Source organism: Scomber scombrus, chromosome 18, assembly GCF_963691925.1.
Source record: "Scomber scombrus chromosome 18, fScoSco1.1, whole genome shotgun sequence".
Lineage (NCBI taxonomy): Eukaryota > Metazoa > Chordata > Actinopteri > Scombriformes > Scombridae > Scomber > Scomber scombrus.
The window spans coordinates 13050193-13071904 of record NC_084987.1 but is presented as its reverse complement, the minus strand read 5'-3'; the positions used below and the strand labels follow the sequence as shown (position 1 = coordinate 13071904).

At 43.9% G+C, this 21712-nt stretch overlaps 1 protein-coding gene across 1 annotated transcript in view; it reads right to left on the bottom strand.

Moving 5' to 3' along the window:
- Positions 1-1125: 1125 nt before the first annotated feature.
- The window catches only part of LOC133999606 (BAH and coiled-coil domain-containing protein 1), a 61294-nt gene continuing 40707 nt past the window's right edge, over positions 1126-21712 (bottom strand). The window contains exons 7-28 of the mRNA XM_062438848.1: positions 21117-21278; positions 19304-19590; positions 18659-19004; positions 16858-17808; positions 15282-15451; positions 14973-15109; positions 14671-14784; positions 11731-11845; positions 11234-11468; positions 10883-11077; positions 9355-9528; positions 8937-9220; positions 8462-8542; positions 7846-7972; positions 7627-7741; positions 6904-6979; positions 4408-4516; positions 4146-4262; positions 3880-4041; positions 2114-3357; positions 1701-1937; positions 1126-1564 (exon numbers count right to left, since the gene is read on the bottom strand). Coding sequence (XP_062294832.1) covers positions 1355-1564; positions 1701-1937; positions 2114-3357; positions 3880-4041; positions 4146-4262; positions 4408-4516; positions 6904-6979; positions 7627-7741; positions 7846-7972; positions 8462-8542; positions 8937-9220; positions 9355-9528; positions 10883-11077; positions 11234-11468; positions 11731-11845; positions 14671-14784; positions 14973-15109; positions 15282-15451; positions 16858-17808; positions 18659-19004; positions 19304-19590; positions 21117-21278 — 5648 coding nt within the window. The 3' untranslated portion in view covers positions 1126-1354. The remainder of the gene's footprint in view (positions 1565-1700; positions 1938-2113; positions 3358-3879; positions 4042-4145; positions 4263-4407; positions 4517-6903; positions 6980-7626; positions 7742-7845; positions 7973-8461; positions 8543-8936; positions 9221-9354; positions 9529-10882; positions 11078-11233; positions 11469-11730; positions 11846-14670; positions 14785-14972; positions 15110-15281; positions 15452-16857; positions 17809-18658; positions 19005-19303; positions 19591-21116; positions 21279-21712) is intronic.

Genomic DNA, 21712 nt, shown 5'->3' with positions numbered 1-21712 from the left:
CTTTAAGTTACCAGTGATTTCTGATTTTAGTTCAGTACAGGTGCTTGACATGTTAAATTTAAATATAGGAAATAAAGACATTAAAGACACTTTGGTATTTTGTGGGTCATAATGTACTATGCATTCATGAGTGCAATGCACATTTTACATATTTTCATTAAAAGACCCAGTTTTGTTCTAAATTGATTTGTGTGGGCATGATTATTGTGATGCCAGGACACTCATCACACACAAATATTGTGTCAAAATGGTATACTTATATCATTAATCTTAAATCATTTTTGACCCGTGATTGCAGTCCAGTGGGATCTGCCTTGTGATGATGACCAACTGAGAGGTACATAAATAAAAAGGATAGAATAACAAAAATGTGAAGTAACAGAACACTTATACAAAAAGCCACTTGACCTATTTTTAAACAGGATGACCCCATATCTCTTAGAAAGTGAGTCTTGTCCTGTTATAGACTAAATCCTTCTGTCTTTGTCTGTGCTCTGTCTGTCTCTGTCTCAGCAGGGCATATGCAGTGCAACACTAACATCTTCAATCTTGATTTCCCAAAGCAAAGGAAAAACAACAACAAATACAACATATTCTACACCCATATAAAAATAAATCAATCGCAAACATGGATACATCTCATATATACAATAAACTCCTATATAAAATAGCTTTTATGTACATATAGACAACAGACAACAATACAATAATTCAACTGTACAATGTACACCTGAACAGTTAAGACAGGCGAGAGGTACTGAAGTGTATGGCTTGATTGGGAAAAATTCAAAATATTTACAGACATCAACTTTACATCCTTTACATGTTTTCAACTTCCCTGGAATGATGAGGTCTAAGGAGAGCCCCCAGCCTCACTTTCTTTTTCATTCCCTCAGGTAAGGCTACCTTTAAATAATTGGTCCTCAGAGACCATTTAGCCTCATGGTACTTTGCACAGTCCAATGCACTCTCAGCTGTCCTTTGGTGACATATGATAGGAGCTGGGAGCTTGAGTCCAAAAACCAGTTATGAAGCTGTCAATCACATGGTATATATTAAAAAGAGATTAGTTGAACCAATAAAACACCAGTTATTACATTTTCGTGATGCCCAGGAAGACCCAGACTTCTATCATTCTCCTTGAAACGATCAACTAGATATGGACATCCCCTTCACTTCCACGAAGGTTAGACACCCATAGACTCCAGTGTGTAACCCCAGACAGCCCTGTTTTGTTGCTGGTCCTTGACACCAAGGAACACGTCGTCTCACATGGCTGGAGGGTGTTGAAGGTAAAGTATTGGACTTTGAGCCTTCCTCCAGAGGAATATTTCAGTAGTGTCCTTATGGAGGTTCAGCAAAGGATGGAAACCCCTTCAGCAGTAACCAGCTGACCAGTGGTGGGGTCATACGTCCCAGCCAGGTAGTAGAGGTCTGGGGAGGTACTGTTCGGCTTCTGATTGCGAGTCAGACACTCATACTCCTCCCTGCTCACCACCTGACACTTATGAGAGATTGTCTGGACGTCATTCTCATCCTCATGACAGGACTGGTACAGAGCATGCTGGATGAGTAAAAAGGCAAGGTTAGTTGCATCATTATATTTATGAATCAATTAAGAAAGAATAAACGTCATTTGAAAGTTTCATATCCTGGGTGAATAACAATTTCCATAAATTGTAACCTACATCACAGCTCACCTTGCCATCTCGATGCCTTTTGCCTAGCTTGGTCTCTTCAGGGTGGTAGAACCACTTGACTTTGACCACCATGCTGGAGGTCCAGGATTCCCAGAAATTCTCAATTCGACCTACATATGGGAGGTTAGGGCGTCCAGCTGAGAGGAACACAGCACAGTCTCCCACTTTCACTGTGTCTCTGCCTTGCACAATGGACTTGTAGAAAAGCTTCCTGGCCTTGCCCTTTAGACCTCGCCTCTGTGGAAAACAAGACATTTTGACCAATCCTCTTTGATAAAAATAATAATAATAATACATATTGACTTTATTGATCTAATTATTATAAGACACATGAACTGATTATATTAAAGAAAAGGAGGATGAATCTTAGCTACATTTATGCTATGTAGTAGAAACATGGGAAGGATTTTCACCTGTGTAGGGTTTCCTGACCACCTCCAACTTTGTCGTCCTGCAAGGAAAGCAGACATCTTGGGCCTAGGAAAAAATGGAGTGTCATCAGGAAGCATCCTAGGTTTCTTCACAGAATCCTTAGATGGTTTAGAGGTGGAACTGCTGCATTCTTTCCTCTTCAGGGACTTGCTGCTGGAGATGTGTTCAGGGAGGACTCCTTTGCTATTGGAAACAGCCACAGCTTTAGCCACAAAGGAGTGCTGGTGCGACCTTGAAGAAGTGGAGGGTTCCGTGGGTTGCAGGAGCCCCCGGTGGGAAGACAGACAACTCTGCAGCATCAGAGTAGAACTTTCCTCATCCTCTGAGCTGTACGAGGAGTCATTGTCAGAGGAACATAGGCTGGAACTGGAGAGAGAGCCAGAAGAGGAGGAGCTGGAAGAACCAGAGGAGGAGGAGGAGACAGAGAGACGAGAGAGGAAACGGCCAGCTGTCCTTAGTCCTCCTGAGGCTGCAGCCAGTGCAGCCCTCCTCCTCTCTTCTTCTTCCTCCTCTTCATCATCCAGATCAGAGTAGGAACTGTGACACTCCCGGTGGGAGCTGAAGCCCATGTCTCCATATTCCCCCAGACGCAGAGAAGCAGAGGGTTTTCTTTGGGGTGTTGTTCCTTTTAGGAGTAGTTCTACCCTGGAGGCACCACCCTTTTTGTTGTCTTTAACCAGCAGGACTGGATGTGAGTAAGCCTCTGTCCTGGGTATACCACTCACACTGGAAGATCCACCTCGCAAAAGTAGAGCCTTGCTGTTCTTTGTCTTGGGGGAGGTCACACCTTCATGATCCAACTTGACCAGGAACTCTTGTCCAGACTTCCTGCCCCTTGGCATTACCAGGTCATCTTGCCTGCGCCTATGGCCATAGAGCCCACTTCTAGGGCCCAGAGATAAACCAGGACCTGGTCCTGTGGACTGAGTACAGAAGGAGGAGTAGCCATTTGCAATGCTGCTGAAGGAGTCCACCTCGAAAGAGCTGCTGCTAAAAAGCCCTTTGGCTGGGGTGGAGGCCAGTGGCTGGATCTGAGGCAAGGGGAAAAGGTCATCTTCCTTCCCTCTCATGGCCTTCCTGGGTGTCCCATTGAGTTGAAATGGATTGTCGGATGTCCGCTTCCTGGTGTTGGCCAACGAAGGCCAACCCAAGAAAAGTGAAGCATTTTTATTGGCATTCTCAGCTTGCTGTTGCTTTTGTTTTTTCCCAGAACCCTTTGGTCTCCCTAGAATGAAGAAAATGTGTCATTATTTTAGCAATACATCACAAATGATGAAACATGACTGTGTCTCATTTGTATACACATTGGCTAGTTTAATCAATATACCTGTGCAATCGTATACAGTCCATTAAAATAGCCCCTCAATAAATCCTGTTGTAAAACTGCTCAGTTTATGTTGACACTGTGTCAATAATGTGTTAATTCATCTCTATGTTAGTTTTGCTCCAACCCCCATTTACATGCATGATATAGGCACAATATTAGAAATACTTTCTAATATACGGTATATAGAAAAAAAAGAACCTATGGTTTTCAAAGATAGCTGAGATTTTCTGGATTTAAAAAAAATATTAAATGACACACGAGGCAATTGGAATAGTTTATGTAATGGCGCAGCTATAAAAAACATGACATTTTTCATATAGCTTAAAGGATTTGTTGTAACAAGCAGATAAATAATATGGGTGCTACACAGGACAAAAACAAACTTTTAGGTGAATACACGTTTCAGGGGTTCATTCTCACCTGGTCTTCTTTTATGAAGTGTAAGAGGTTGGTTGTTGGTTACAGTATTGATAGTGTTGTGTCTGTCAGAGGGTCTGTCACTGATGGGGGCCTGCTCCAGACTGGAATTTCTCTTGGCTGTTGTCCCACTAGGTACTAGCAGGGCAGGGGGTGACTCCCCACCTAAAGGATAAGGGGTAGAGAATTGTTAGCATTTAGTTACAGGTATACAATACACCGCAACATGAAAGGGGAAATTCTAAGTTACACAAAAAGGAGACACCTACAGCGAATCTGGTATCCTGGTGGCAGGAGGCGAATGTTTGGAAGAGATATCTTTCCTCTGTCTCCATCATCAAATTCTACCATCACTCCTCCTTGCTTCCCCTCATCAGACGAACCACCTGTAATAGACACACAAATGACTTTCTTAGATGTGCAGGAAAATGAGCAAATGCAAAAAAGGTCATACATTTACATACATTTAAATGTTTAGTTGAAGATGCAGAGAATACATAGGAAAAAAGAGGGAAAAAGTTGATGTCTCACCTCTGCGAACATAGCCAGGGTATAAGCAGCGTGAACGTTCGCTCCAGTAAGCACACACCCTGGTTCCTTCAGTGAGCATAGCCTCTGACTCTGGACGTACATCCAGGACCTGAAATTCAGACCAAAACATGATTAAGATTCATTACAGGCTGCACACGAAGACATGCATGCATACACACACACACACACACACACACACATATATATATATACAAACAGTGTGAAAGCAATGGAGCATTGTGCATGGGCAGTCACTGTGCCACGTTTCCAAGCGGCACTTATCTCATGCCAATGTGCCAGTCAGGGCTGAAAAGAACGGAAGCCATGATGCAGTAAATCCTGACTTGCTGAGTAATACTAAAGAGGGCCTGAATAGAGAGCTTGTGATTGCAGGTTGCCAGATCCTCCCTCCAACAATGCAGGCAGCCCCAGCATCCGCCACTCACTGGGGGCTCTTTCAGGTTGCTTTCATTTACTGTTGCCATGGCGAGGGACCCTTTGACTGATGAGGTGTGGATGTGGGTGTGAGCGTGTGTGTGTGCGCAAGGGATAGTGAGAAGAAGCTTGGTGAAAATCGGGGTTTTGGTGTCAGAGTCAAATTGATGGCTGTTGGACAAATTTAAAGACACAAAAGTGGAAGAATGGCATAATTAGAACCAGCTGCTATCAGATGAATGTTTAGATAAGACTAAAGTTAACAGGACTGCAGTGTGTAGAGCTGCCAGGAGAGTAAGGAAATGGCATTGTGAGGACGCTTTGCGGGAAAACTAATATTGATGAGTATGAACGAGCTTACATGGATGAGAGAAGAAGGGGACAAGATGTCAGGTAGTAAATGGAGTAATGTATTTGCGATTGTCAGGATCTACCGCTGAACAGGCATCTGATCAACACTGATCTTATGGTCAGTTGAATACTATGGTAATTCTTGGCCAATAGGGAGATATAAGCAGTAATGATATGTGGGACTTTATACCTTTATACCTAAACAGACAAAAAAAAACTTAATAAATAAAAAAATAAAAATAGTACTTGAAATACTTGAAATGTATTCAATCCTATTAATGCATGATGTATGAATCAGTTAATCTTGACCACATTTCCTGAGATGGAAAAATGTAGGTGTCATTTTTCAAATTGCATCAGACTATTCCTGACAATTTTAACCTTAACTGAAAACACAATGGGTATAATAATTAATTCCTTATGACTTTAAGTGAAGTTGTTTGCCAGTAAAGAATTCAAAACATAGCACATAGTTCACTTTAATATACTCTGCACTTCAATATAACCAACAGGAAATTCAGTAATACCTAGTATACAATTTGTCTAGAGTTGGGATGATTTCCATATCACAATACATTTTTTTAAATCACTAATTTATCATTCAAAATTATATGAAAACTATTTTGCATGAGGTTCCTGTACAGTTGTGATGTCTTGGAGTGACAGCAAAAGCAAATAATCCAAGGCACACTTCAGTGATGCAGTTAAACTCTGCTCTACTCTTTCAGGTTCATCATCTTTGGACACTTATTTGTGTACACATACAATGCCCTGTGCCCTGTTTGGCAATAGTGAAGACTGATTTCCACAGTTGGAGAATATGTGGATATGACTGCTTTGCTTTGGATGACCTAGTTGTTATTAGTACATAGACCAACATCCTCTTAGAAATGGGGCAAAGGTCACCTGCTGCAGTAAACACTAACATACTATTCTGGATGCAAGGCACACCAGGAAGCACAGGTTACCTAAATGCAAATGAATACTAGCCAAGAATGTGCTGTGGTTTCTAAAGTGTATAATTATGTCTCATTACGTGAATGACTTAGGTAAACTGTAATCATATCTTAACATGAAACTGGGCGATAATGACACATCGTAACGATCTTGTGGTCTAGGTTGAAAAAATCTTAACCACCCTACCTAAAATTAAAGGCGCTAACAATCTTATAGCCAAATAGATGGACATGTTATAGTAACTGGTTAACCCTACATTTTTGCAACACTTCAAGTCATCATTACATAGATTCCCTTTATGTGCTGTTGTGTTTTTGTCGATCTGAGCCCTTAGACAGCTCCATTACCGTGGCAGCAGTGGAAATGTGAAGTTTACGTCGTCTCCCATTTAAACTCCAAAACATGAATGGATCCAGGTGTTAGCGGGATTATCCCACCCACACACAGAGCTGGATTTAACGGACATTCACAGACACTCACACACACACAAACCCAAAGATCTTGCCTCCCATCTGTTCATATTCACTAAATAGGTTTAGATAGCCTCAGAGACCCCGAGAGACAGTCAGGGGAGGTTGAACGAGAGAAAGCAAAGGGACTGACAGAGCCGCAGAAAGGCTGGAAGGCAAGGGAGAAATGCAAATAGGGTTTGAAGGAGGTTTAAAAGGAATGGAAGTGTTGAGTGACCAAGACCAAACAAGTGATTTCTTTTCTTGTCACAAATAGTGTTTTAGTGCAGTGGGGTGAACTTACAGCTTCCTGTAGCAGTTGATCCAATGAATAGATTTTTGGGCGGTTTCCTCTTTCACCATCAATAACAATGCTAAAGCTAGAAAAAGAGCACAGCAGAGAGAGAAAAAAATCAGAAGCTATTTTCAGCTGGTTAGATTATGCTTGCCTGGCTCTCATGTCATGCTACTCCCACTCTGCCGTTGTAATAACATCTCTTTGCTGCCTGAGCTAGCGGAGCCGTATTGATACTCTGAGCCAGGTATAAAGCAATGTGGGGCTTGTTATGTAAGGAAGAAAAAGCGAAAAAGAGACAAAAAGTGGGTAAAATTCTAATCCTAACCCTGGTGATGACTTCTCTCCCTTTCATTCAAATTTCTTTTTTCTTGATCTGAAAGACACCTTCCTGAATAAAAATGTGCATGATTTATTTCATGACAGGTTATTGTCCGGAAAGATATGTGGTAGCCGACATGATCATTCATTAATTAATTAAATTTCCCACCACTGCTAGCCATGATGTAGCTTTTACATAGAAATGCCCTTTACTTCGTTCTACCACCTGCGCTTAATGACCACTGACAAAAATCTGAAGGTATAAACGTCACTGTAATTCATAAGATTAAAGTAATCAAAGTATGTTAATTGCATTTACTTTGATTTCAATCTTAATGAGTAAAATAATCCGATTAAGTTAATTACTTGATGAACACTGACTGATCACTCGAACCCCATGTGTCTACTTACATGTCTGGAAGCTCCAGAGTGTGGATCCTGGCAGCATATAGAAGCTCATCCTCCTTTGAGATCAGCACCTTCAGTCCGTCAGTTAAGAGTTCTTTGGTTAGGACACAATTAGGAGCTATATAAGGAAAAGCACAACATCACAATTAATATTCCAACATCACTGGAACTGTTTGCTGCTTGAAACACTGGTGCAAGATGTGTACAATCATTATCTCTTACCTTCAAGACTTTTGCTGGACGAACAGCTGTTGTCCTCCTCTTCTTCGGAGAAGCTGCTGCCATCCATCTGAAAGCCCTCATCAGCTGCAAAACTCTCTAGCAGCCGACTTACTGCTCGTCCTTTTGGCTGTAGAGCATAACAGAAAGGAGGGTCAGAAGAACAGGTGGATGCAGGGAATCAAAAATAAGCATGGAGATAGAAAGTGTGATTGAAGAAAGCACAAATTGTTTAGCATGCTACTTAAAGTAGCAATTAACCACAGGGGACCATCTCCTGACAGCAGCCATTTTCCTCTAAAAAAAATGTCACAGCAGAAGGTGTGAGCCACCTCCTCTGCTACACCTTCTCTCCCAACTTCTCCTCCCCTAGGATTACACAGCAGGAGGTTGGGCTATGTGCAATGTGCTAAGTACTTTTAATAGTTCTACAGTAACGGCCCTCAGGGTGAGAAATCTAGGACAGTAAGACGTCAGAATTGGTAATAGAAAGCAAAGAAGACTGACATTTTCATTGAATTGGATCCTGTTTGGCAGTTTGCATGTGTCTGATTTCCTGAGTTGTTGGTTGTTTTTAAGGATTGAGTGCTTTTTGAATCCACTGGGAATTGTACTGTACCTGTTGGTCCCTGCCCCTTCGGCCTCTGCAACCCTCCTCACTGTTTGGAGAAGGGGACTGGACAGACCAGCAATTTCTCCGCTGTTGAAGTGAGGATGGACAAGAGGAGTGAGTGACCTATCCCCACAAGCACTAAGGTTGCAATTAATTCATGGGAACATTATATCTAATTTTTGAGTGTTATTAATTCAGGTTCTGATCTTGCATGCACTAATTAAACTGAGGCTACAAATTAAAATGTGTGTATACAAATGAGAAAAAGTTTATCCCTGACACCTGCTGGGCCACTGCTAGAACTCTTTTTCATCACCTAATATTTCTATATCATTCATCTATTTACTACCATATGCATTTGTGCCATGAAGTGATAAGTTACAAGCAGAGTGCTTACACTTTGTATCATTTTGTTAGCATTAGTGTATAGTTTTACTAATTAAATATATCAAAATGTATGTAAAAAATACTTTCTGCTAACCTTATTGATTGCTCCTCTCAGCACAGTGCTCTTGCGCGTCGCCCTCTTTAGCCTCTCACTGGTGGTTGGAAAGGTGGCCAGTCCCATGCTCCTCCGGTAGCGGTTGCCTCTGGTCCCATGGCTTCCCCACCGAGGCTCCTTGGACCGTGGTCCACATGGCCTCCTAACCCCCTCAGGGCGGTGATCTTCATGGTGGGTTTTGACTGCAGTGGCCAGGCTCAGCCTACAGGGGGGCTTCTTTCTCACTTTGACCTCCCCCTCTGCTCGAGACAGACTCTGAGAGCCTGTGCAGTTCAATTAGAGAAACAGATTTAGACCAAGCTAACAAGCCAGGAGGAGAAACACAAAACAGATGCTTCCCATGAAGATGTGGGGCAGCTTTGTTGACTTATAAATCATTTTCAAAGGACAGCCTTACCATAAAGCTCCTGTCTCTGTTTTTTGTTCCTCGCTTTCTGATTGGCCTCTAGTTTTACAACAGATGAGGGACTCGGACCTGTCACAGAGGAGCTAGAAGTAACATCTCTGGGGGGTTGGACTCTGAAGTCTTGACCTTCATCAGTGTCATAACTGCCTTCCTCTTCTTCATCTTCTAATGGAGATAGAAAGCAATACAGTATAGAGTTATAGGTAGGTTTTATGAACTTACTTGGTCCCAAATCCATCTCTTTAAGTCATTACTAACCAAAGAAGTTCTTTAACTTCTATCCATCATTTCACAGGCACCTCATTAGCATTTGAGTAAATAGTTTAACTGTTCACAGAAATGATGTATGAAGTGCTTTGCCTCGATGGTATTTCCTGGTGTGAAGCCACATGCTACAGAGCTAGTGTGCTAGGGAGTGTGGGAGGGAGTTTGTGTGTGTGTGTGTGTGTGTGTGTGTGTGTGTGTGTGTGTGTGTGTGTGTGTGTGTGTTTGTCACTGAACTCTCTCAAGCGAGACCCAGTCTGCTAGGCTCCAGGGCTGTCAAAGCCTTTAACAGGCAAGTGTCCACAGCTGTAGATGCACATCTAGCCTAGACCAGCCAACAAGGCTGATCACTGAAGTGTCAAATGTCCATGCACACCTCTGTCCTTTATTAGACATTCATCAACACCTTTTCACCCACCTCTGATGGCTTTCAAAGTGATTTACAAATTAACAAAAGGCACACTAGAGATAAAGCGGAATTGCACGTCTAAAGAGAATACTTGATTCAATGTGTTAGCTATCCTTAGGTCAGACATAAATATGTCAGAGGTTGTTTCTTTATTTTTAACTTGAAACAGGTCAGATGTGCTTTATGCACTGGAAAAAATCTGAAATAAATGCAGCCCTTTTGTGCAATAAATGGAGACTGTCCAGCAGCACAGTGGAGGAGCCAATCCAGGGTAACACATCATTATATTCTTAGACATTGGCCATGCAAGCGCACATTCCTGGTGGATTACTTTGTAATGTGAACTAAGTATTTCTATTTACATTATGGAAATAAAATAGTTGTTGCCGTGATAACTTTATAGAGCTGTAAAATCCGGACATGAGCATTCAAATTCCCTAATCTGTTTACTTAGATTGTATGTCATGCTTCAGACATACATGAAGCCACACGCCTCACCGGTGTAGCCCCCTGCATAGTTTTAACAGAGGGCTGTTTTCCGTCTGAATCACTGCTTACTCATTTGTTTTCTGTAGCATTTTAGTTTTGTGTAGGGTTGTCTTTAAAACCATTACTTCATAGCTAGCTATTAGAATTCCCCAATTTACCTTCTTTGTGTTTTTGATAGTTAAGAACCCAGAAGTCAATAGTGTGAACACAGGAAAGCACGCAAACTTCATTGAGAAAGGGTCAAGGAATCAAACTCATGTCCTCCACACTGTTTACCACTGAGACATTTTGGTTGGGACTGAGTTTCATTACCTATCTCTGTGTCTCATAACCAAATTTCAGTGTTCACCACCTCACCTTGATCAGAGGAGTCACTCTCTGGAGGGGAGCTTTCTCCCACCTCCATTGCCTCTTGTCTCTGGCCACGAAGAGCCCTCGATCTAGGCTGGCTCAGACGAGAGGAACCCTGTGTCAAGGTGGTGCTTCCCTTTTTACGTCCACGTCGCAACAGTCCAGTCCAGCTCTCCTGGGGGCCACTGTCCACACTGGCTGCTGAGAGAGTTTGCCAAACCCATTAAAGTTCAAATCTAGGTCAAGTGTTGGTGAAATTTTAGGGATTCAACCGTATGAAGCTGAAAACACAGCACTGTGCTTATAAAAAACATAACAGCATGAGGCAGAATCAATTCTGTGATTGCCCGTATCTACCTGTGTCACTTTGTCCCCCTGACTCTCGCCTGAACTCAGCTTTACTGGTGCCCTGGCTTCTGTGTCCATGCTTGTGGTTGGAGTTGCAAGGCGAAACCTCCTTGTCCCTGGAGCCCATCCCTGAGAAATTCTTTTTAGCCTGGGCCTTCTGTTTGAGCTGAGCCACATCACCGGCCAGCTTGGAGCTGAGCACACTGTGAAGACTGCTTTTTCTGCAGCCCTGCGCTTTTATCTGCTGCAACAGAGAGAGATGAGAGAGAGCCAGTTACACTCCCGGTCACAGAAGCCGCAAAAGCATCAGAACGTCAGAGGAAGAGGGCTCTCAGTTGCTTTCACACAGAGAAAAAAAAGGAATAGTAAAAGTGAAAAAGATATTAATTTGACTCCTGAGGGTTGCACCTAATTAGAAATAGTATGCAACAAAGAAATATATCAAACACAAAGAAACAAAGTGTAGCCTCTTTCATTTCTACTTCGCATAGAGGACAAGACCTGACCTGTGTGCTGCTGAGTCGCTCAAAACCTCGACTGGACAGCCTCTTCTTCCTTCTCTGGCTGTCTCCACCCCCTCCTAGGTCCTCAGGTGTCAGGGAATGGCCTGCCCCCATAGACCTGCCAGTCAAAACAAGGGAGAGGCATTCATTAGAGAAGAATGGCGGTGGTTTGAAAGAAAAAAGAGGGGGTAGGACATCACAGGGGGAAAACAGAGTTGAGTCACCTCTCTGTGGGATCTAATAACTCTCCTTTCTCTGTCTGATGAACAGAATAACAAAAAAGGACAAGGATAGCCCTGTGTCTGAACCACCCACTTGAAAAATTGGGATCTAACAAGGAACCTGGGATTATTTGAGGGCAGTGTGGCATAAGCAGCCTTAACTCTTTATCTAGGGAGTGTCGCTGCAGCCTGTGAAGCACCGCTCAGCTTTGAAAGATACAGTGAATGGTTGGAAGGCATTGTATTTGTATGCAGCTCTATTGTTCATAGTGAATATCATAGCTCTCCAGTTGCATTTTCATATCATTGTGGCACACTCTTTCCCCTACAGTGAGCAGCATCACAGGCCAACCACTCCAAATGCCCTTGAATTTCCCTCTGGAAGACTGCCCATAGACCACACCGACATGAGCCAGGCCTTGCTCAAACAATAGATTAACTTCCCCTCTCCTAGTGTTTATACAGCATAGGAAATCAGTCACATTACAGAGTAAGCAAGGTTTAAATGTGAAGTAGATAAATATGGTCTATTCAAAATGTCATGTTAGTTCTTTGTTTGCATATTGTACCACATACAATTCTGTGACTACACATTGTTCGTAATCTAATAGTGAGACTTCTCTAAGTGTATTCAGCATAGGAACACAGCATCTGAGCACAGAGAATGTACTGTCTGTGGCCCCAGTTGTGTGTAAATCTCATAATCAGAGTGTGTCAGCATGCATCTGTAACACAACATGAAAAGAATGAAGGCGACCGTCGGGCAGTGGAACTGTCTGCCCACTGACTGACAGGAGAGTGACAGAGGTGGCAGTGAAGTGTGAGCTGTCCCTGTGAGGCACATCATCCCACCATGGCTTGCCTTCCGCTGCTGATGAACACAATGTGACAGAGTCCCTCCCCTCTGCGGGGGGCTGGTGCGGCTGAGCGTACAGTGACTAATTAAACAGAATTGATTAGCAGGGTTTGCTGGCGAGCGTTAGTTCTCTTCTGCCTTCCCCCCAATCAAAGCAGCACCACAAAGGACCTCAGTGCTCTACCCACAGGAATAACACAGGCATGCACAAAAACAAACAATGCCTGCATAAATGCTCATAAGCACACAGCTGCATGCATACCAAATTGCACAGATGCATTGAATGCGAAGCAAGGGGGCGGGGGGGGGCTTTAATGCACCGCTTACTGACACATACTCCCTGTAGCTCAAGCAGAATAAGGTAAGGAAGGAGATACTAAAAGGCAGGGCTGTTACCTACTGACCCACTGCCCTCCATCATAGCACACAAGCATCAGTGTCTTGTATGGGATGAGTGGCAGGTACAGTACATGCTTTTACATAACCCTGCTGTGTAACGCAACATGGGGCTAATCAGTCCCCAGACTGGTTGCCTGCTTCTCGTTCAGGAGCATCGTGTCAGTCTCTGCTGCATTGTACACACTGTTCCGCCAACACAAAAGGCAGTACACCCCAGTCGCCTTGGAGGAAAATAAAATGCAGGTGCTGATAGCTGTGGCTGAAATTTTGACAATAGAGACTGACTGCACTTTACTGTACTGTGGTCGGCAAAACACCCCACAACCCAATGGAGGCTTCCACCCGCCCTCCACTGCACCACGCTGCAGGGCCCTGGCCCCGTTACCCTTTCATTTGGGTGTCATTGTCACCCAGCATCAGCATCCCCACTCTCTGATCAGCACTGGCCTAGCAAGGGGGCAGGGGTACATGGGTGGAAGGAGAGTGGAGGTGACATCGCAGAGGGGCAGCTGGGAACACTGTGGACCATTGCCCAAAACCACAGTGACAAAAGAAGGAAGAAGAGAAGACAGAGAGAATGAACACTCCAAGGTGACATTTAGTGCACCAAGCCTTTTCAAATCCTGATGACAACACTAATAGAAGCCTGGTAGAAAACCTTTATCCCTCAAACCCTTTAGGTTTATCACCTCCACCACCACCAAACAGCAATGGTGCCCCTTATTGACAGAATCTGACTCTTGCACTTTTTTAAATGTCATCATCACATTTTGAGATAAAATAGGGTCCTTGTTTCTTGAATATCCTCCAATCTCTTCATCGCTGTACCCCTCTTACTTTTTATTACTCTGTACTTCTCAATGTATTCCACTAATTGTTTTTTCCATCACACACGCTCACATACATTGTATGAAAGCTCTAAATGTCAGCTTATCTCTGAGTGCCTGGACTGTCTGACCATCATGTTATCCTTTGGACCCGTGGTGACCCTGTGGGGCTGTAATGGCAGTGGTGTGTCACATTCCTGCTGCTGGGACAGATTACAAGAGAATTCACAGTACTCTAATTACATCCTCTGCCTGTCAGCCCCGAGCCAGCTCCCCCCCGAACCCAGCCAACCTAAGCTCAGCATGCACTACAGTAAAGCCTCCGAGGTTTAGCTGGTTGAAACCTAATGAGACCTTTGAGCGGTTGTGTAGGTATGTGTAGTCTATATCAAGCATACATAAATATTTTGTATGAGCAGACATACACGCAACTGACACCGATTATGCTGTTTCACAATTAACGCCAGTGTTGATTACATTAGAAAGGGTTAAGTGGACTTCCTTGAATGGTTCAGCTGTGTTCTCCCATTTCCTGTTTATGCCAATGAGAGGCAGTCCCTGTGTGCCAGTGATACAGAGGGGCTTATCAGGCAACACTGGACTACAGCCAGCCTGCGGAGATGGGCTGTGTGATACTTACTTGACTTTTCTTTGGCTCTCAGATGAGGACACTGGACCCATAGTGAGGGTGGGTTTCCTCTTCCTTGGCCGCCCCGGTCCTCGTCGTGCTGGGCTGCGAGGTGTTTCCTCCTTCCTGCTTGCAAAAGCATATGCAAACAGAGAAGAACTGAGATACTATATATATTGTCTATTCTCAAAAGGTTGTAGCAGCAAAGAATTAGAAATGACTTATCTTGAGTTAAATGCATATTTTTTTAACAAAATCCCTGAATTCAATGGTGGAGATGAGCTTGAGGGAAAGCAGGATAAGGTCATACTCACTGATGATCATGTTTCCTCTGAAGCTTGGCCAGCTCCCTCTGCTTCTCTTTGTAGCGACGCTGTAGTTCAGCCAATTTCACACGCATTGCAAGCTCCGGACCATCCATTGTTTCCATGCTACCTTTAGCTGGGCACACCTGAAGACCACATCATTAGTGGTTATTTTTTTAACAGTCTTAAAAGATTCAAGTAAAACACTCTCTTCACCGAGTTATCTATTCATTTATTTAAATGAAAGACATGGAAATCCTATATAATCAATGTGTGTTTTAAGACTTTAACAAGGGCACACTGTAGTTGTGGTCTTACTGGCTCATTGCGAGGTGTCCAGCTACATTTCCTACGTAAATTGAGGATTCTGCGGGCTGGGAAGTGCCGGCCCGAACCCGTACTGCTGGCTTCCTGGGAGCCCATCTCCAGTGCTCGGGCTGTGGCCAGGGTAGCAAGGCTCTGGAGGTCAAACATCAGCAACTCCTCTTCTGTTATGGAACAAAAGAAAACAATGTTTATTTGGTTGCTATGCATGCTTGATTTAGAAACACTACAAGTGACCTAAGCTTGTTTCCTCAATTTGTGTATGTGAAAGGCATGTGTGCACCTGAGCATGTGGATTTTTATTTCAGCAGTAATCTTGTAATATAGCAGAGAGAAATTGGGCACATTGAACTAGTATGAACAAGGAGCAGCATGTAATTTCAGGCGTCATATCAATGTGGGTTCAACAGATGCTGCTATGTCAGTAGCCACCTGGGCCATGCTCTCTCTACATCGCCTTGTCTGCCTTTGGTACTGACTGGAATATCTGCCATTAATGGACTGAACAAGAGGCTTAATATCATGGGTTGCAGTCTAGTCACAGAGATGGAGAAACATGGAAAAGTAGTGATGTCACATCATTACATGAATATATAAAGAAGACTGATTCTTCTTGTTCGTCTTTCTTTTAGTACTTGTTTTGGTAAAGACTATTGTTGTGACTCTAAAACGACATGTGCCACTTCCCTGAGCTGTCAACAGTTTTGCATCGCGAAGACAACATCACTGACTCTGGAATCAGTTGATGATACCCTTTTTATAGAACCCTCTTTTGGGAGCAGTTAAATGCATTAGGATGCTGTGGTAAATACAAAACATCCTTTTGCATGAATAAAAAAAACACACATGGCGCTTTGAAAAACAAGGAAGCTTTTAAAGGCACTTTAAAACAATGGGGTCTAATTAGCCAGGCAATGCTCCAGGGTGCTGAAAACATTGACTGCTTTTGTGATTACACACTAACTTTCAGTAACGTGTTGTGTTTGAGAGAGAGGCAAGCCAACTGGTGTGCGGCTTTTTCCTTGTTTTTTTGTTAAGGTGTGTGTATTTGCAATTGAGTGTGTGTTTTATGTGTGTTTGGGTGTGTGTGCATTTGTGCACACGTCTGGATCAAACAGCGGCAGGATGGAGAGACAGCTCCCTAAGGAAAGCTGCAAGAGAGAGAGAGGAGTGAGGGAGGGAGGTGTGCACCCCTCACTGGTAGTTCAGCCCTGTCCTCCTGCTTCTTCTTCCTCTCCTTATTCCTCTGCATCATTAGAACAGCCTTTAAGGAAATAAAAGTGCCTTTAACACACCAAAGAAAAGGAACGGCAAGCAGGCATGCAGTCAGCTTCTCTGGGGACATGTTAGAATCCACCAGAGGCTCTTGAGACCAGCAGGAGGAGAAGAGTATCTTGGAGGGAACGCAGAGTGACGGAGGCTAGGCCTGAGGGGGGAGTGGGAGTTGGTCTCAGTGGACACCAAGGAAAAGGAGGGTAAACTATGAGAGAGAAGTGCCATCTGTTCTAATGAGTGTGTTTCTGTGTGCATGTTAATGTGTATGAGTAATGTAGGAACCACTGTCCCTCACCCTGGCTTTTTCCACAGGTGTGCCTTTGCTGTTGCAGCTCCAGATCTGCCAGCTCACTCAGAAGCTCCATACCCTGGTGGGGGTTGGGCTGTGACGGGGCAACTGAAGGCGTACTGAAAGGGAACAACGGAAATGGGGGTACATCTGTACAGAAGGCAGCAGCAATCAGAAGCTCCAGACTCCAGTAGCAGGGCACAAGAGGTTTGTGGGGCAAGGTGACAGTTGCCTGGTTTGGACTAGGGGTGCAAGCTGAGGCAGGGGAAAGACACAACAAATCCACTGAGGTGTCCACGGGGGTTGTCTTGTTCCCGTGCTGCTCCTCATGGTCATTTGCTTCTTCAGGGGCTGAGGACTGCACTTCAGGGGCTGCAGTGGAAGCAGGGTCAAGCTCAATGATGGTGGCCAGCTCTGGCTGCTGCTCTCCAGGCATGTTGACCTTTTGAGCATGCTCCACCTGGCTCTCCTCACCCGCTGCCTCATCATCTTCTTCCTCTTCCAAGGTGATGACAGCCTCTGGCCTTTCAGGTTCCTCTGTTGAGAGGGGAACTGGACAGGAAGCAGCCTCGCACACAGGGCTGTCGGCAGGGGGGCAAACCAGCACCTCTTCCTCAGCGGGCCCCTGCTCCTCCACCTCCTTCTCTCCAGGCACATAGTTGGCTGCTGTCACCACTGCAACCTTCACATCCTCCCTCTGTTCCAGGACTCTCTCAACCACTGTTTCCTCCTCTTCCTGCTCCCCTTCCTTGTGTGGGAGTGTCTCTGGGAGGGGTCTGACTACTGCTTGGCAGTCTAGCTCCTCCCCTAGGCTGGAGAGAGACTGGGGAGCATGCTCAGCAGGTTCAACTTGGACTGCTTCCAGGTCAGCTGGCTCAGCCAGTTGAACATCCTGAGGGGAGGGCCCGCTCCTGTAGCCAATTGCAATAGCAGGGTAGGTGTACCCAGGAGGCAAGTCTATAGAGAGAAAGAAATATACATAATACAATCATCAACAATTCTAATAAAATCTTGCACAAAAGGTGATACTTTAGCAGATATACAAGCACAGTTTCTCTTGAAGAAAACCTTACTTTGGAGGTGTTATGCAAATTGAAAAACCTTACACATCAGGGCCATCCTTAACTTAACTTTCTACCTTTGATGTCACAAGGGGTAAAAACAGGAAAAGGAAATTAAGCAGCACTCTGCCTTGATCTCTCAGCAGTAAGAGGGGTAGAGGACCACATGCAGCCCTGTGTGAGTATATTATTTGAAGTGGGCCAGGCTTTAGGTTTATCAAAACGCCTGACAAAACTCCTCTGGCGTGTGGCAGCCGTTATCCAGACATTAATGATGATGAAGAGAGTGTGGGGCCTTTGGGGTTGGAGGAAAGGTGAGGACTGTGTATGAGGTGCTTCTCAGTCATTACCAAGGTAACGGATACTAGAAAGCCCCTGATCAGCCAGCAGCCATTTTCTGAAGCTTTGAGCTGTTTAGTCAATCAGGGGCTTGCCAACAGAGTCACCCACACAAATTACCACAACACTGGGGAAAAAAGAATAGTGGGTATTGCAATTACCATTGGATATACTGTACAAGGTGCTGCTATATCCTGGAATTCACTGTCATTTCTGCTGTGTGTCAGACTTATCTAGCTTAACATCTGTAACTCACTGCATCTTACACTATTTACAAACAGCATGTTTTTGACAGGCTTTCACCTGATGTCATCAGTTTTGCCTGAAACTAAGCCATTGCATGCATTGCAACAAAGGCAGCAGAGAGACTTTAAGGCACATCTTATATTTTTGAAGTTCTTTCTTACCCGGCTCCAAAGACTCTGGGTAGTCCTGTGGGGGTTGCCCTTCTCCTCTCTTGTCCAGGGATTCTGCCCCCTTGGGCATCTGAGGTGGGGCTGGACTGATGGCAGGCGAGTGAGGGGCTGTAACAGCAGGGCTAGGAGCAGGGCAAGGTGTAGAAGGAGTGCTTTTTGGATCTGGTCGCAGTGACGGGGACTGACAGCAAGGGGACAGGTGAGCAGTGCAGGCCCCAGGGGGAGAGGTGTTCCTCTGAGTCGGGTTGTAAGAGTAGGGCTTGGCAGGTTTAGACGTCCTGGGTTCTGAAATAAGTTCCTCCAGTTCAACTGAGGCCACATCTGGTCTCTTCTGCATCTATGGCAATTAAATACAAATTATTTTAATAACTATATTTACTGAAGGGCCCAACAATGCTTTCAAACCACAAGCATGTTGATTCTTATGTTAGTAATGTTATAACCAATTAATTACAATGTAGAGTAAATATGATTAATAGCCATGTGATGTTTCAAGCTGACTCATGACTCACTCAGCTTGAGACTTGTTCTCTTTTGTATTTGCGAATGGATGTCAGTCTACATAAGTCTGTGTTCATCAAACTCTCCTCACACTTACATTTTAATGTTACCTGCATATCTAGACTTAATAATCACCTGTGCATTGTGAGTGGTTTGATGTTGCGTGTCCATGCCATGTCCAGCTCTATGCTGCTGCTGCTGCTGCTGCTGCTGCGATTGGGACTGTGGTTGTGTTTGCTGTGACTGGTGGCTCTGGTGCTGATGTTGATGCTGATGCTGGAGCTGTTGATGCTGCTGGAGAGCATACAGCTCCTGTTGCCGTAGAAACTGGGATCGGGAGTACACAGCAGGATGTTGCATGTGGGAGGGTGGGCCCCGGGCACCATACACAGGGGGCCAAAGCCCTGGCTGTTCCATAACATCTAATGAGAAAGAAGAGGAGGAGGAATGTGATGGAGGGAGCTACCTTAGAACAAAAAGACATGCATGCACATACACACTTTAGCAACCTTTTCCTTTGGATTCAAACATATCAACACTATAGGCAACACTAGAATACAACATTGTGTTATCCATATATCTCATTATCTACCTCCCACACACCCATTTAAAAACAGTGAAACCATAATGGATCATTTAAAAACCATTGTATTCCCATTTTATAGCATTGACATAGACAAATCTCTTCCAAACATTTTTTTGACTTTACACAACAACATCTCTCCAGGCAGAAGCAATCCCACACTCTCCCCCGCTCTAAACAGAAAGCTGTCTCTTAAGAACTGCCTTGAGAGTTTGCTGGAATGCTGGAAAAAGTCATGACAATGATGAAATGCAAACAGATGATGATGGTTGTAAGTTGATTAAAAGGTCAAAACACTGGACTGAAAATGCGTGCATGTCTCACTGGAGCGTTCAGTGTGGTCTTTCTGCCAAAAAGTCCCACCTGCCCAGCCAAACCACAGAAAGGGGGTCTGTGAAATGGCCCAGCAGGAAGCTTAGTTCCAATGTCTGTGGGTGGACAACATTTCTCATTATGTGGCTTTATGGACCAGTGCAACTTGATGTGGGTGATGTGCTATGACAGAGGTCCCACTTGGGAAGTAGTGGGCCCACACTACAGGAACTGAAAAACTGGTGTTTTCACTGTGTGTACAATACACTTCCATTAACAAATACATCTGAATTGACTTTCCCTTCCACCCCCTTTTTCCTAGACACACCAAAAATCCTTGTTGAGAGACGTAACTGGGATACATAAATGTTTCCTGTGGGAAAGCTTTTGTGGATGTACTTCTCTTCTCAGCTTTAACTCCCATGGAGCACAGAAGGAAAAGTACTATCAAAAAATGTGAACTAATTAAATTTCACAGCCTGTTCACTGAATAAGTGATATTTCCCTCACTCTCACATGTCCTGTTCCTCTGGTGTGGTACACTATGTATGCATGTGAATGTGGAGGCACATATATATTAATATATATAGCTTTGGAAGAGTACCCTGACCCATTGAGAGCACTATTCTTGCCAGGCCGAACAGGTGCTGTGAAGGAAATGTTTGAATTGTGGAGTGTGTGTGGGGGGGTTGGTGTGCATGGCTGTGCATGGCTGTGAATATGAATAAGGAAGTTCGTCAGCAGCCTTAACTGGATCACTATGATTACAAACAATTTTTAAAAATGTTTTCCCCAGATTACATAAACACTGACATAACATTTTGTTAATCGTTAGTCAGTGGGAGGTGAAAACCCAGAATACACTGTAGTCCACATTGTGTACACTTCATATGTATGGGGATTTATGTTTGTGTGACAGATTATAAAGGCAAATACATTTATCATGATGTGTGAGGCCATACGTGCAAAGTTTGTGTGTACTGGTAGACACATTTGTTTAAAGTGTCTCATAAATACACTTGGCTTAGAGGAGAAAGCAAGGTTATGACGTACCCAGGTGATGGGTTGCAGGATGGGCAGGAGAGTCAGTGGGCAGGACCACCAGTTGAGCAGAGGGGTCCTGAGGCAGAGGCAGGACTGGCTGTAGAGGGCCTGACATGGCTGCAGAAAAACCCGGCGGCAGATTCTGGTGCAGAGCTGTATGGCCTATACCTGCTTTACAGAAAGGGTGTCAGTTTAAATGATGTACCCATTATATTCAATGTAAAACACAGCTACAAATATACTTCAACTATTACTAACCATAAAGACTAAATCATGCAATCAATTCTAAACCTGAATGGGAACTAATAAAAAGATCGTAGGTTTAAATTATGTGTTCTCTTCAGCATAATGTAAAATCCTGGCTACTGACTTTTTTACAAATTTGAGATGAGACACTGAGTTCTGTGGCCATTAAAGGAAACTCAGCATTTGCTGCTGAACAATATTTTATAAAACCATATGTGACATTCAAATCAGAAGAGCATAAAAATATTCTAACTTTTTTTTATCTATTCCATAAATTGGAAAAGCAGGACTCTTTTACATGATCGCAGTGAAAAAATATCATAACTGACCTCAATAATGTCAAACAACTAGAAAGATTA